The 15715-nt window shown below is 42.3% G+C and overlaps 1 protein-coding gene across 18 annotated transcripts in view; it reads left to right on the plus strand.

Moving 5' to 3' along the window:
• LOC140429761 (multiple PDZ domain protein) overlaps nt 1-15715 on the plus strand; it is a 488055-nt gene that overhangs the window by 144217 nt on the left and 328123 nt on the right. For all 18 annotated transcript variants that reach the window (XM_072517160.1, XM_072517164.1, XM_072517169.1 and 15 more), the window contains 2 exons: nt 4301-4507; nt 6502-6616. In XM_072517160.1, the coding sequence (XP_072373261.1) occupies nt 4301-4507; nt 6502-6616 (322 nt within the window). The remainder of the gene's footprint in view (nt 1-4300; nt 4508-6501; nt 6617-15715) is intronic.

Below are 15715 nucleotides of genomic sequence, written 5' to 3' on the forward strand. Positions count from 1 at the left end.
GCATAATTCACTTTGCAAAGAGGACTTCCCATTGAATTCAAAGATCAGAAAATTTGGTAGAACAACATGTGAAAGTGATATTGTGGGATTAACTGCCAAACACAACTGGAGCAAAGAGTACTGACTTGTCATCAAGTTAACTTCATCCTTCAACGAGATCTCTGACTTTAACTTCAGACTCTATCATATTTTCTCCGCCCTATTCTCCATTTGCAACCAAAATCTATCTTTCCTAATCTTCGTTATGCCTGTGTAACGAGTTTCCATGCCCATTTGCTTGCGCATTTTGCCTGCCACTCCAAGCCAATTATTTCTGTTTCTTTTTCTTCTCTCTTTACCACTCTTTGAACCTTTCTCACCTATCCCCTCACGGTAGTATTCTCCAGTCAGGCCTTTTTTCACTTCTGCCTTTCACATATATTTCCCACCACCACATCGTCACCCCCAATCCTTATCCTAACCCTTTATAATTGCTCTCCTTTCTATTCCCCTGCTGACATTCCAATCTTTACTCTCTCTTGGATAATCTTACAGTGTCTTTCATTGCCTCTTTCAACATTCTCCAAGGGACCATTGAAGCAGTTGTTGCTTTCTTATGAGCAGCAAGCTGGGCCTATCTACGTCCTCCCTACTGCCACAATATGTTTTCTCCTTTAAGCACTTTACCTGGTTGTCTCAGCCTTCCTTCAGAATCCTTGTTTTCTACTGCCACTGATCCCCAAAGCTCCACAGCAGGTTTTCCATAAAGATAACCTTACTGCTTTACATTCTTGGTACTCAGTATCTTCTCATCCTTTTTTCTCTCCACCCTTTACTCACTTTGCCCTTTTTCCTTTGAGTTCTCTGCCTGTCTATCCTCCCTTAACCTCTCTGTCTACATAAATTCTCCCACCCATATTTATACTTGCACCTTCAATCGTACCAGCTCGTGTGACCTCTCACCATCTCAATAGCAGACATCTCTAATAAGTTATTTTATCCCTCATGACTCGCATTTGCCATTCAGCCCTCATCTGTATCTGTTTGTTTAAAAAAAAAACTCTTCCCCAAATTATTTACAAATGACACTTTAGACTTCTGTGGCTACCACTCAGTCACTCTATCGCCTGCACTTTTGATGCCCTTATCTCCAGTAAAGTCCTTCTTCTATCCGATCCTCATTGTTCCTCTTTGCCTTCATCTCCATTCCCTTAGATCAGAGGGATGCAAATTTGAACATTTATGGCATACAACTAGTTAAACCATACATCACCATATCTGGCTGGACCTCAGGAAGCGCTATTAGGCTCTGCTCTCTGCCCAAACTGCTCATTATTCCTGGATCATCCTGGAATGAAAAATACCCCCATATTTTTTCCATTACCAGCCATCTCCTTAAATCTTTTTTTCTAACCACCAAAAACAAATGCGAGGAGGTCATAGATTTTTTTTGGTCACTATAATTGAGACTACGTGTTCAGCCCATTGTTACCTCTTGCCCACCAAACCATGCCACCTCCAAATTTCCTCTCCACCTTAGTCTTGAACACTGATCGTTACATAAATTCTCTTTTAAATCTTCAGCATGGCTTTGTGCGTGGAAAATCATGTCTCACAAATTTGATTGAGTTTTTTGAGGGGGTGACCAAGAAGGTAGATGAGGGCAGGACCTACTCAGTTAATGGTATGGCGTTGGGGAGAGTTATAGAACAAAGAGATCTAGGAGTACAGGTTTATAGCTCCTTGAAGGTGGAGTCGCAGGTGGACAGGGTGGTGAAGAAGGCATTCGGCATGCTTGGTTTCATTGGTCAGAACATTGAATACAGGAGTTGGGACGTCTTGTTGAAGTTGTACAAGACATTGGTACGGCCACACTTGGAATACTGTGTGCAGTTCTGGTCACCCTATTATAGAAAGGATATTATTAAACTGGAAAGAGTGCAGAAAAGATTTACTAGGATGTTACCGGGACTTGATGGTTTGAGTTATAAGGAGAGGCTGGATAGACTGGGACTTTTTTCCCTGGAGCGTAGGAGGCTTAGGGGTGATCTTATAGAGGTCTATAAAATAATGAGGGGCATAGATAAGGTAGATAGTCAACATCTTTTCCCAAAGGTAGGGGAGTCTAAAACTAGAGGGCATAGGTTTAAGGTGAGAGGGGAGAGATTCAGAAGGGCCCAGAGGGGCAATTTCTTCACTCAGAGGGTAGTGAGTGTCTGGAATGGGCTGCCAGAGGTAGTAGTAGAGGCGGGTACAATTGTGTCTTTTAAAAAACATTTAGACAGTTACATGGGTAAGATGGGTATAGAGGGTTATGGGCCAAGTGCGGGCAACTGGGACTAGCTTAATGGTAAAAGCTGGGCGGCATAGACTGGTTGGGCCGAAGGGCCTGTTTCCATGCTGTAAACTTCTATGATTCTATGATTCTCATACCCTCTGTGAGCTCATCTTGTCTATGAGACCCACCTTTTGCTCTTTAAGCCCTCTTTCCAGTAAATTACAGTTTCCGCCCATGTTAACTGACATTGTTAATTTCCTATCCACGGGTACGCCCTTTCAAATCTGCCATCATCAAACCCCTCGTCAAAAACCCATCTTTGAGATAGCTGCCCTTGCAAAACCTTGGTCAGTGTAACTCGATGGGCTGAATGTCCTCCTGCTCTGTAGGAATTCTATGATTCTAGAGCTGCAGATTCATCAAAATACCACTCCATTTCCAGCCTGCTTTTCTTTTCAAGCCCCTGAACATACTGTAGCCTCTTAAATCTTAGTCCAATTTTCCCATGGAGGACTACTCCGCTTTATTTCAATAGAATGGTGGAGCAGGATTGACGGGGGCTGAATGGCCTACTTCTGTTCTTGTCTCTCTTTCACCACTGGCTTTTCTGATCTGCGCATTGTGAATTGTTCCATGGTGTTTCCTCAAATTTTCCTTTTGGATAATTCTGGGCGGAGGACACTATAAGTTGCTGACTGTTTTAGGACTCTGCCTGTGAAAGCAATCTGTTCTTTCTTGAGACAAAAACAAATATTAAAATGTGGCCTCAAGGAGCTACCTTTAAGCACTGCCTTCCAGGTAAATCTGAGTGCGAGAAAAATACTCAATTGAATGACATGTGAATCTAATATTACTACTTCAGCTTTATTAACTCTCTCACTTGATGCTCTTGCAGCCAATGATTACAATGGTGATCCTCTTGATAGGAGTTTGTGACTAGAGCTACTTAGAACCTCTTTTTCCAGATTATTGCTGACTGAATACCTCTATCAATTTTGCAAAAAGTTTATATTTAATAAATAGAACAGGGGCAATGTCATGCACAGCATAGTGTCTGCTACAAATCTAGGATGCATATTCCTTTTGTGAAGCATATTTAAAAATTGCTGCAGGTTGTCAGCTATACCGTGTATTCGTTATTACGGTATATATCTAAAATGTTAACATTCACAAAAATTATTTCATACTTTAGTTCTGTTACTGCCAAATTTCTTCTCCTTGTACTCTGCCCAAAGGCAGGTCCTTAGCACTTATTCACTGAACCATGGCAAGTGCCATGTTTTTTTTATTATGGATAGGGCGAAGGGTCAGGTTCCGAGTCTACCTCAATGTGAATGTGGATCGAATTCTCTGTTTTTGGTGTTAATCCGATCCACGCGCTAGTCTTCTAGTCAACTCAGCTAACCGTGCCCCGCCCCCTCCAGTATGAAAGTTTAAGCTGTTAGCAGAGAGGACCTTGTTTACATGTGTCTTCAAGGCTGGTACATGTCATGCGGAACACGATTATTGACATAGTAAATTTCTCCTGATGTATTTTTCAGTTTTAGTGCGTTTTTTTTGTGTCTGCCTTTATTGTCATTTCTTCTCATGTTTAGTGACCATCTGCCCTATTCAATGTGCCCTTTTCTCCTGTCTCCCAGAGTTATCTGGCTTTCATATTCATGAATTTTCATATTCTTATTTCTTAGCAAGATTTTTCAGCTAACATTTGCCCTCGGCTTGCAGTTACTAATTCAGCTGTTTGAATGCCTCCTGGTTTCAGATCATAGTTGATCATAGAATTATTGCTTTTGCCTTTCATTTTGATTACAGTAAACCCATATGAAGTGTTTCTCTGTTCCTTGAATCCTTCCAGAAGGCACCCATTTCAAGGTGTTTATGTGGCTTTTAGTATATTTACATCACCAATATCAATGTAGAGAAACAAACATTAAAGATCGCTAAAGATACATCCTGAACAAGCTGGAAAAGAACAAAGCTTTTAATGGATTGTTTGGGAGAGTCTGCATCACACATAATATTATTCTCCATTTATGATTAAAGGAAGGACGACTTCAAAGTGGTGACCATATTCTAAAGATAAGTGACACAGACCTGCATGGAATGGGTAGTGAGCAAGTGGCTCAGGTGCTGAGGCAGTGTGGGAATAGAGTCAAATTGGTGATTGCTAGAGGAGCCGTTGAAGACTCCCTGCCTGCTGCCCCTCAAGGACTTCCTGCTTTACCGTCAGTACCTCCTGTGGCTGAAGAGGCAAGTACAGTATCTGGTTTTCTTCAGAACAAAGAATGAGAAAAATATTTTCTAGTTAATGGCCTTCTGGGGGCACTATACATTTTACCCAACAAGCTTTCAATCACAATAGAAAGCATTGACTCTAAATCTGAGAGAAGTTTAACTTAAATTTGCCTAAACTCACGACAAAAGTACTATGAATGTTGGCAATCTGAAAAAATAACACAAAATGCTGGAAGTACTCAACAGGACTGGCGACAACCATGCAGAGAGAAAGAGTTAATGTTTTGGGTCGGTTATCCTTTGTCAGAACTGGGAGTGCTTAGAGGTGTAGTAGATTTTAAACAGTGTAGGGAAATGTGGGGGGTTCCTTGAGGTTGCATTGAGATTCAAAGGCAAACCGCACCTTATCTTTTGATTAGGCCTTCTGGACTCTTAATGTTGACTTCAGACCATAACCTCTGCTCTTTTGTTCTTTGCACGATGTTGTTGATGCCAATTCTGCATTCCGATTTACACTTTTTTTTCTTGTCCTATTGTCATGTATATTTGCCTTGCCTGCTTTTCCCTTTAGGTATGTAATGTTTTACTGCCTTCCACACTATCACAGACCTTCCCGTTTGATCTTTCCTCCCCTCCAACTTTTCACTGCTTTGTTAAAAACTATTCTATCTCTAAGCACTCTCAATTCCAATGAAAGATCGCCGACATGAGCCATTGACTCTTGTCTTTCTCTCCACAGATGCTCCCAGACCTGCTGTGCTTCCAGCAATTTTTTTTTTTTTCCTTCGAGTACATTTGTTCAAAATCATTTTTGGCACATAATCCATTTTGTGCAAGATTGAAAGCCATAGGAGTTGATCTATTGTGGACACATTGATGTATATGTACTCTAATTGCTGAAGGCCCGAGATTGTACACTTTGCGTAAACTAATTACAGTGGAAATTGCTGAACATGTTTGTCACTTTATTAGAACCCTTTCCATAGCATCTTATCAAGAATTTGAAAATGATTTGAAGACTTTTATCCACACTTTTTGCTGAGAATTGTTGAAAGCTAATTTAAAAATGTGCTACAATTACTATGTTTGACAACTGTGATGAGTTCCTAGTCTCAGTCCTGCCATTGGAAGTGGTCCAGTTAGGGAGACCAGATGTTTCCCTGCTGCAAAAACAGGACGACCAGTTACTCTGATCGCATTCAATAACAACGTGTAATTCTCTCACCCCTTTAATGCAAGACATTCCAGGTTGCTCCATAAGGGTATTATCAAACAGAATTTGGCACTGAGCCATTAAAGGATGATATTAGAGCAGATGACTATCAGGTTGGCTAATGCGGTTGGTTTTAACTTTCATCTTAAATGAGGAGGAAAGAGAGAAATGAGGGGGGTAGAGAGATTTAGGGAAGGAACGATAGAATTTTGAGACAAAAGGCACGGCTGCCGATCATGGTGCAAATAAAATTCTGGCAAATAGCTAAATTGAGACTGACAAAAGAAACATGATATGCAGCCGAGAAGAGGAAAATAAATAAAACCAATGCAAGTAGCTATACTTCAAAAAAATAATTTGGAGGAGGGAGGTTTACTGTGTCCCACATTAGTATATACAGGACAACTTTTCTTGACTCTGATCTAAATAAAAGTAGAAATTATGAGAAATACTCAGCAGGTGTGCAGTATCTATAGACCGAGTAATGGAGTTCATATTTCAGGTCGGTGATCTTTCATTAGAACTCTTAAACCTAACATTCAGTAGTGCTCATTTTGTTCTCATGAAAGGTCAGTGACCTGAAAGGTGAACTATTTTTCTGTCTCCGCAGGCACTACTAGGTCTGCTGAATATTTCTCGCAATTTTTATTTTAATATCAGATTTTTAGTGCCTGCAGGATTTTTCATCTGGTCTCCATAATTATAGCATAATTATATTTTATTTGGAAAAGGTGAAACTAGTTGGACTAGAGAATATAGCATAAATATTCTACTTAAGATGTTTTGTTTTAATTAGCCTGAACCAGTTTGCTCTCAGGATGTTGATGGTGAAATATTCGATGTGGAGCTTACAAAGGATGTTCATGGACTAGGCATAACGATTGCCGGTTATGTTGGAGACAAAAATTTAGGTAATGTAACAGTTTTATGACCCGTTTCTATATTGAACCTATTTCCTGCATTCTCCCAATCTTTTCACAAAACCTCACCAAATATGGTTCTGTTTGGTGTAATTTTTCTATCTTGTTTATTTTGTGGTGATGATTGTTGTGTCCAAGCTGAAGAGGAACATTTCTACTTTTGTTTTCATTGGTCATCACTTTTTTGCCAATAATATTTGTTTTCATAGGTCATCACTTTTTTGCCAATAATATTTGGTATTTTTTGGTAAACATCTCCGCACCCAGGCAAGTTCACCACACGCTGACCTGTGCCTTGTAAGTGTGGAAATGTTTTGTGGAATCGGAAGGTAAGTTACTCACCACAGAATTTCCTACCTCTGACCTGTTCTTGTAGCCACATATTTGTACGGACACACACATGCATGATTCAGAGTTGGTGGTTGCACACAATCTGAACATTCAGGGAGTGGAACTTCTTCCTGTTAATATAGGGTACTCCCTGGTGCTCGCTGGGCAACGTGTATGTCATCGAACATCCCCTAGATCTGGGCCATCCCAATATGGGGGCAGATCCTGCTGCCCAGGTATCTTAGTGGGCCTGGTCCAGGTTGAAGGCGACATAGTCTGATGCCCAGGTATGCAGAGCATCTGTCACCTCTCGGGTGCACCTGTGGGCGAATGCCTGCGGGATAGAATCATAGAATTTACAGTGCAGTAGGAGGCAATTCGGCCCATCGAGTCTGCACTTGCCCTTGGAATGAGCACCCTACCCGCACCTAACCTTTGTTTGGACACTAAAGGCAATTTAGCATGGCCAATTCACCTAGCCTGCACAACTTTAGACTGTGGGAGGAAACCCACGCAGACACGGGAAGAGTATGTGCAGTCAATTCCTACGCTTTACGTCACGAGCATCATGATGTCAGAAGACTTGGACCACGCCCACTTAAAGGAGAAATGCCTGAAAATCACAAAAGACTTTTAAAGCTGCAAAACCCAATTTTGTTACCTCAAAATGCACAACATTGCCTGAACCTCTACCAAAATAACGGTTGCAGCCCCCTGGAACAAGCAGTTTGTACCACCCAAAGTGAAGAACACAATGACAAATTCGAAACCAAAGAAGAGGATTTGATCATTGAAGATGAAGAACACAATAACAAATCCGAAACAAAAAAGATGCTTTATTTCTCGAAAAATACTACTATGACATGGTTGAGTTATTCGGATAGGCTAATCATAGCATCAGCGACATGGTTGAAAAGCTCAACACGACTTTACTCATGGTAGATGAATCCAATACCATGATGCAATAGCAGATCGTCGATACATTGGATGACAGCAACCTGTCAAATACCCAAGAAGAAAACGACGCCACACAGCGAGTACTGACCGACTCAGTTGAGAGAGCCCATAACGACTCCACAGAGAGAACACTGCACGACCTCACACAGCGATGAAAGACCCCACAGAGAGAGCGACGCAAGCCTCCACAGAGAGCTCTTTGACAGTCTCCAAAATGGAAGCAACTAAAGATTCCATAGCGAAATCCATTCATGAACAAGACCATGATAGTCTATCGACCTTATCTGAGCAACCAGAAGCAGACTATGAAAGTCTACCAAGCTCACGAGAACATCAAAAGGACTTTGCAAGTCTACCCAGCACACGTGAACAACAAGAAGACGATGCATGTCCAACCACTGTTTGTACGAATAATGACACAGTGATCACAGTCAGCATACACGATGTGCAAGATCACAGCGAGACTGACAGATCGCAGCTCGTCTGTACAGAAGCACTCAACAATCAAGGTGAAACTACTCGAGTCCAGTGAGTCCGCATCAATTAAAACCTCATCCACTCTTGACAACCCACAAGAAACTGAAATCATGACGACGTTGACTCCAAAAGAGGAGCACCAAGAGACCAACGATGAAGCAAATCAAGCAGAAATTACTCCAGAAGACGAGCACCAAGAAATCAAAGAGGAATCACATCAACCGCAAATGACTGATGTCACCAAGATCAATGCAACATCAGATCATTCTCACAATCCTCAAGAAGAAACGCTCAATGAAACATCAGATACCACAAAGAACACTGATACCAATAACTTTGAGAATTACTCAAATTATCAATACGGAATAGTCATTGAGCGCAACAAGAACAACGACAAAAAAAACAAAAACAACAACAAGAAGCATAACAAAGACAAAAACAGAAACAACAAGCACGACAAATACAACAACAATGAAAACAACAAAGACAGAAACAACAAAAACAACAACAATGAAACAATGACCTGTACAAGTTTTCAAGGCAGGTGCCATACAGAAGCAATACCGCAAGCACAGGAAAAGGTCCAGGTCAGACAAGACGGATGACATACAGAATCAATACCGCAAGCACACAAAAAAAGTCCAGGTCAGCCAACAAAAGTGGTTCGACCATTCGAACACCTCGTGATGACTTGTTGGTTACTTAAACACAAGAACACTGACGACATTCACAAATAAATTACAATATCAACATCACCACGTCAGCAACGGTAGAAGGAAAAAAACCTCAAACGAATAAATTCATAAAGTTGGACTCATAATTTTTTTAAATAAAGTTTGGATTCATGAATATTAATTGGCTTTGTATAATCATCAATATCATCACAACTTGTACATAATCATCATTTATCCAACTGTTTAGTACAATTTTCTTTAATAAAGTACAGAACATATGTTTAAAAAAAGGGGGATGTAGTGATATGCATCACTGTATATACACAAGGGATTAATGTAAATACACTCCAACTAAGTAACCACGAGAAGGAGCACCAGAGATGTATATAATAGACAAACAGGAAGTCCAGGGTCATTCTTCACAGGAACGACAGATGGTGAGCAGGACACAGACAGACAGCTCAGATGTAACATATAGTATAAGCACTGGAAAGAGAACAAACTCACACAATAAAGCATCTACTTCAATTGTAAGACTACGAGCTTTATTCAGACACAAGGAATAATACATCACATGTAGTGCCACCTCCACTATATGACGGCTCGCCTTGGCTGTCATTAGCACAGTGAGTGCAGCCTCTGCGGGTTCCACACCAGCAAACATTCTTTTATCTGGAAGGAATTGGAGGAGAGAGACCGACAATCAGTTAGGACTTCTGCCCCGGGAGCCTAAAATTCCCCAAGCCGACTCCACCCTTACCATGACTGTCTTCTCTGAGTATCATCCAGCGAACCAGTTGTGCAGGCTAACTCGCTCTGCACACCAGGAGGCCCGAGACTCCAGACCTCTGCCGGGAACATTAGGGAGCCTGTGCTCGGCTGTCCTCTGCTCATCCAGACACTTTACTCTTTGGGCGCGAGAAGAATCTCAGTATTGAAGCCCTGCTCTTTAGTATTTGATTGTTGGCAGCTGCCTCTATGGTGCTGACACACCGAGAGTACAGGCACCCTCTTCCGGCATCAAAGGTTGATTGACATGCAGTGCACTAATCATCCTCTGAGACATGGCACCTGTGCCTTCGAGGAGGCACTTGGGAGTTCAGGAGTTTGAACTGCGAACAAGGCAAATCCCTCATTTGAAATAGCCTTCAGCTGTCAAGCTAGAGGCTGCTCACTGTTAAAGGAGGTGAAATTGTCTTTCAGGAGAGAAGTCGCAGCAGGGCTCTGTCCTGGGTGAATTTGATAGGTCAGACAGGCTGCAGCTGTGTTTGCCCCTGTTATAGAATTTTCATAGAATTTACAGTGCAGAAGGAGGCCCATTCGGCCCATCGAGTCTGCACTGGCTCTTGGAAAGAGCACCTTACCCAAGGTCAACACCGCCACCCTATCCCCATAACCCAGCAACCCCACCCAACACTAAGGGCAATTTTGGATACTAAGGGCAATTTATCATGGCCAATCCACCTAACCTGCACATCTTTGGACTGTGGGAGGAAACCGGAGCACCCGGAGGAAACCCATGCACACACGGGGAGGATGTGCAGACTCCGCACAGACAGTGACCCAAGCCGGAATCGAACCTGGGACCCTGGAGCTGTGAAGCAATTGTGCTATCCACAAGGCTACCGTGCTGCCCCACGGTTATCGATGTCCACAATATTTAAAGATGGCTTGAAGGGCTCACAGGCGTGAAACCCCTCACACATATCCTCCTTACCCCGGCCCCGGAGTGATCCCCGACCTGGAATGCTCAAGCCCCTTGAACAACTCCCCCGGTCCCCCCCCCCCTCCCCCTCCGCCCCCACCTGAGCACTGGGGCAGCTGCTCCGGTGCCCTTGAGCTGCAAGCCGCAAAATGGAAAGGGCTACTCACCTCGTCACTTCCCCTGAGTAGCCATTGTGTCAGCTTCAAGGAATACGAAATGGCACCCGTGTGACATCCCGCTGGGGAGTCTGTTAATTCACGGAAAGCCGCTGCTTCAGTGTCATTAATGAGATTGAAATGAATGCAAATTAGGGCTAATGATAGCCTCGCCATTTTGGGGCGACATCTGGAACACTCCATTGGGAGTGGGCCGGGTGAATCACAAAATGGTTCGTAAGCGCGAACCTCGATTTTGCCGTCTCCCGCTATTCTTCTGCCACGCCTTATGCTGAAATGCGCTCATTGTATGCAGCGAATAAATTGGCTGTAACCTGACATCTGTGGAATGAGATTTCGACTGTAAAGGATTATGTAAAGGATCATCACTCCTACTAGCACTGTCTTAAGAACAGGAATAGGCCATTCAGCACATCAAGCCTGCTCTGCCATTTAATATGATCATGGATAATTGGACACTTCAACATAGATTCTATGTTCAGGCAAAATATTGTGTAATTTCAAGAAGGAGTCAGATTTAGCTCTTGGGAGTGAAAGGAATCAAGGGATATGAGGGGAAGGCAGGATCAGAATCTAGGATCATAATGAGTGGCGGAGCAGGCTCCAAGGGCCGAATGGCCTCCTACTTCTATTTTCTATGTATTCTATTAGCACTCCTAATAGCTTGCTGCACCTACATGTTGGCTTGCAGTGACTTATGGACACCGGTCCCTTTGTATATCCACACTTTCTTATTTCTTACCATTTTGGAAATACTCTGCACATCTGTTCCTTCTACCGAAATGGATTAGCTCACATTTTTCCATCTGCCATGTTCTTGCCATCTGTTCACATCTTCCTGTAGCAACTTTACATTTTCCTCGCGATTCATCATTCCTGCTTAGGTTTGCGTTATCCACGAAAGTGGAAATATTACATTTAGTACCCATGTACAAATCATATTTATATATATATATATATATATATATATATATTGTGAACAGCTGGGGCCCAAGTACTGACCCTTGTGGTACCCCACTGGCCAGCCTGCCAACATGGGAATGACCCATTTATTTCGATGCTTTGTTTTCTGCCTGTTAGCCAATCCTCAATTTGTGACAGAATGTTGTCTCCTAATCCATGTGCTTCTATTTTGATAATTAACCACCTATTGCGAGCTCAAATCAAAAGCCTTCTGAAGTCCATCTACTCTTCTTTATCAATTTTGTCAGTAGCACCTTCAAAAAGCTCCCAATAAATTCCTCAAACATAATTCCCCGTTCCTAAATCCATGCTAACTATGCTCAAACAGATCATGATTGTCCAAATATCTATTTATCACATCTTTTATAATACATTTCCGCATTTTCCCTACTACTGATGAACGGCAAACAGGTCTGTAGTTTTCTGTCTACCTCCCTGCTTAAATAATGTGATATTTGCTACCTTCCAATTTTCAGGAACTATTCTGGAATCTATAGAATTTTGGAAGATGATTACCAATGCACCAGTGCATAATATCAGGTCCTGGGGACTTATCATCTTTCAATATTGTTAATTTCTTCAGTGCAACTACACAGTAAACTGCTCCAATTTCTTGTGACCTATAGAAAATGGGAGCAGGAATAGGCCATTCGGCGTTTTGTGTCTGCTCCGCCATTCATTATGATCATGCCTGATCAACCAACTCAATAGCCGAATCCTGCCTTTCCCCCCATATCCTTTGATTCCCTTTGTCCCAAGAGCTATATCTACGCGAAAACGTGCAATGTTTTGGCCTCAACTACTTCCTATGGTAGCAAATTCCAAAGGCTCATCACTCTGGATGAAGAAATTTCTCCTCATCTCAGTCCCAAAAGGTTTACCTCGTATCCTTAGACTATGACCCCTGATTTTGGACACGTCAACCATGAGGAACATGCTTCCTGCATCTACCCTGTCTAGTGCTGTTAGAATTTTATAGGTTTAGAACATAGCATAGGTTTAGAACATAGAACAGTACAGCACAGTATAGGCCCTTCGGCCCACGATGTTGTGCCGACCATTTATCCTAATCTAACACTCCTGGAAGCTTGAGTTTCAGAGCTGGAACGGCGGCTGGAGACACTGTGGAGCATTCGCCAGCCGGAGAGCATCGTGGATAGCACGTATAGAGAGATGATCACACCGCAGACTCAGACTCCGCAGGCAGGAAGGGAATGGGTCACCACCAGACAGAGCAAGAGAGCGAGGCAGGTAGTGTAGGAATCTCCTGTGGCCATTCCTCTGCAGAACAGATATACCATTTTTGATACTGTTGAGGGGAATGGCCTCTCAGAGAAAAACAGCAACAGTCAAACTCGTGGCATCATGGTTGGTTCTGCTGCAGAGGGGAGGGTTAATAAGTGTGACAGTGCAATAGTTATAGGGGATTCAATTGTAAGGGAACAGGCAGGTGTTTCTGTGGCCACAAATGAGTCTCCAGGATGGTACGTTGCCTCCCTGGTGATTGGGTCAAGGGTGTCTCGGAGCTGGTACAGGACATTCTGGAGGGGGAGGGTGAACAGCCAGTGGTCGGGGTACACTTCGGAACAAACGACAAAGGTTAAAAAAAAGGGATGAGGTGCTAACAGCAGAATACAGGGAGCTAGGAAGGAAGTTACGAAATCGTACCTCGAAGGTAGTGATCTCAGGATTACTACCGGTGCCATGTGCTAGTCAGAGTAGAAATGACAGGATATATAGGATGAATACGTGGTGAAGAGATGGTGTCAAGGGGTGGGTTTTAAATTCCTGGGGCATTGTGTCCAGTTCTGGGGGAGATGGGACCTGTACAAACCAGATGGGTTACACCTGGGCAGGACTGGAACTGATGTCCTAGAATGGTTGGGTTGGGAAGGGTTTAAACTAATATGCCAGGGGGCTGGGAACCAATGCAAGGAGTCAGAGAAAGAGGGAGCAAGGACAAAGCAAAAGGTAGAAAAGTGATAGGTGAAGAAACCAAGGGCAAAATTCAAACGGGCAACAGAGAAATATATTGGGAGCAAGACAAACTTTGTGAAAAAGACAAACTTCAAGGCTCTGTGCCTTAATGCACGGAGCATTTGCAATAAAGTGGATGAACTAATCGTGCAGATAGATATAAATGGGGATGATATAATTGGGATTACGGAGACATGGCTGCAGGGTGAACAGGGATGGGAACTGAATGTCTCAGGGTTTTCAGTATTTAGGAAGGACAGGCAAAAAAGAAAAGGTGGTGGCGTGGCACTGCTGGTTAAAGAGGAAATTAACACAGTAGTGCGAAAGGATATTAGCTCTGAAAATGTGGCATCTGTAGGGGTAGAGTTGAGAAATACCAAGGGACAAAAAGCATTAGTGGGTGTCATATATAGACCCCCAAAGTGCAGTGGTGAGGTTGCGAATGGCTTTAAACAAGAAATCAGAGATGCATGTAATAAGGGAATATCGGTGATCATGGGTGATTTTAATCTTCTGTCATGCGAGAGTGCCTTTAAGAACTGGATGTTTAAGCAATGTACCTTTAAGAAAACAGTGATGTCATAGAGTGGGTGGAGCTCAGCTCAGGTCATCCATTTTGCAGGTTTTTAGTTTCAGTTTAAAAGCAGTGTTTGTGTGTTTCCAGAGAGCTGCAAGTTTTGCAGTTTGGTTTTGCTGAGAGCAGTTTAAAAGTAGAAAGCCAGTTTGGGACAGTCTCTGCCATTCTACAGAAAATATATATATATCCTTTAACCTGATGTGATACTGTTTAAAGGTGTTAAGTCTCTTGGAAGTTTGAAGGAACATTTTAAGGAATTATTTATTGTTGCAATATTTTCTGAGTTATCTTTGAAGTAAGGGGTGTTAAGAGATCCAATGTTTATTTAAGATGTTAAGTTGAGTTCATGGAATAAACAGTGTTTTGTGTTTAAAAACCCACGTGTCCATAATTGTAATCCCACACCTAGGAAAAAAGCCGTGTGCTCGGAAAAGCAACATATCCATTAAAGGGAGAGGTTGGTTGAACTCCATGATGATACATTTTGGGGTTCTGAAAAGCCTCGCCCATAACAATTGGGGGCTCGATGGGGATAAAAGTCTAACTATTGGATTAGCTTTTGTGAACTTAAAGACAGTGAAGGATTGTTGCTTTTCCGGTGTGGTATTTTAGTTTAAGTGGGGAGAGTGTTGTGAACAATGGCTCTTTCAGAGGCTCAGAAGTTTTTGGGGGTGGAGAATGTCACACCTAGTACTTTACGGGCAGAAACAAAACACAGACTGTTAGATTTGGCAAAAACATTGCAGTTAAACCTTATCTGATAAAATGTGAAAAGATGAGGTAATTATGGCGGTGGTTAAGCATTTAAAGTTGCCTGAGATAGAGTTTGACTCATTGGAAATGGCAAAAATTCAGTTGCAAATTAAACAAATGGAACATCAGAAAGAATTAAAGCGGCTGGAATACGAGAGAGAGAGAGAGAAAAAAGAGAGAGAGAGGGAAAAAAAAGAGAAAGAGAGAGAGAGGAAAAAGAAAAGGAGAGAGAAGAAAGGAGAAAAGAAGAACAGCCCCAGCAGAACAAAAAGATAAAGAGAGGGAGTTTGAACTTCAGAAAATGGCCATGAAATATGACAATCACGTAAAATTGTAAAGGGAAACGTACAGTTGGACGATAGTGACGAGGATAGTGAGAAAGAGCGTCGAAGGCTTGGTGGGAATCTATTTAAATATGTCCAAGCATTGCCAAGGTTTGACGAGAAGGAAGTGGAAGCCTTTTTCATTTCATTTGAGAAGGTAGCTAAACAAATTAAATGG

This window comes from Scyliorhinus torazame, chromosome 9 (genome assembly GCF_047496885.1).
Source record: "Scyliorhinus torazame isolate Kashiwa2021f chromosome 9, sScyTor2.1, whole genome shotgun sequence".
In the NCBI taxonomy this organism is placed as follows: Eukaryota; Metazoa; Chordata; class Chondrichthyes; order Carcharhiniformes; family Scyliorhinidae; genus Scyliorhinus; species Scyliorhinus torazame.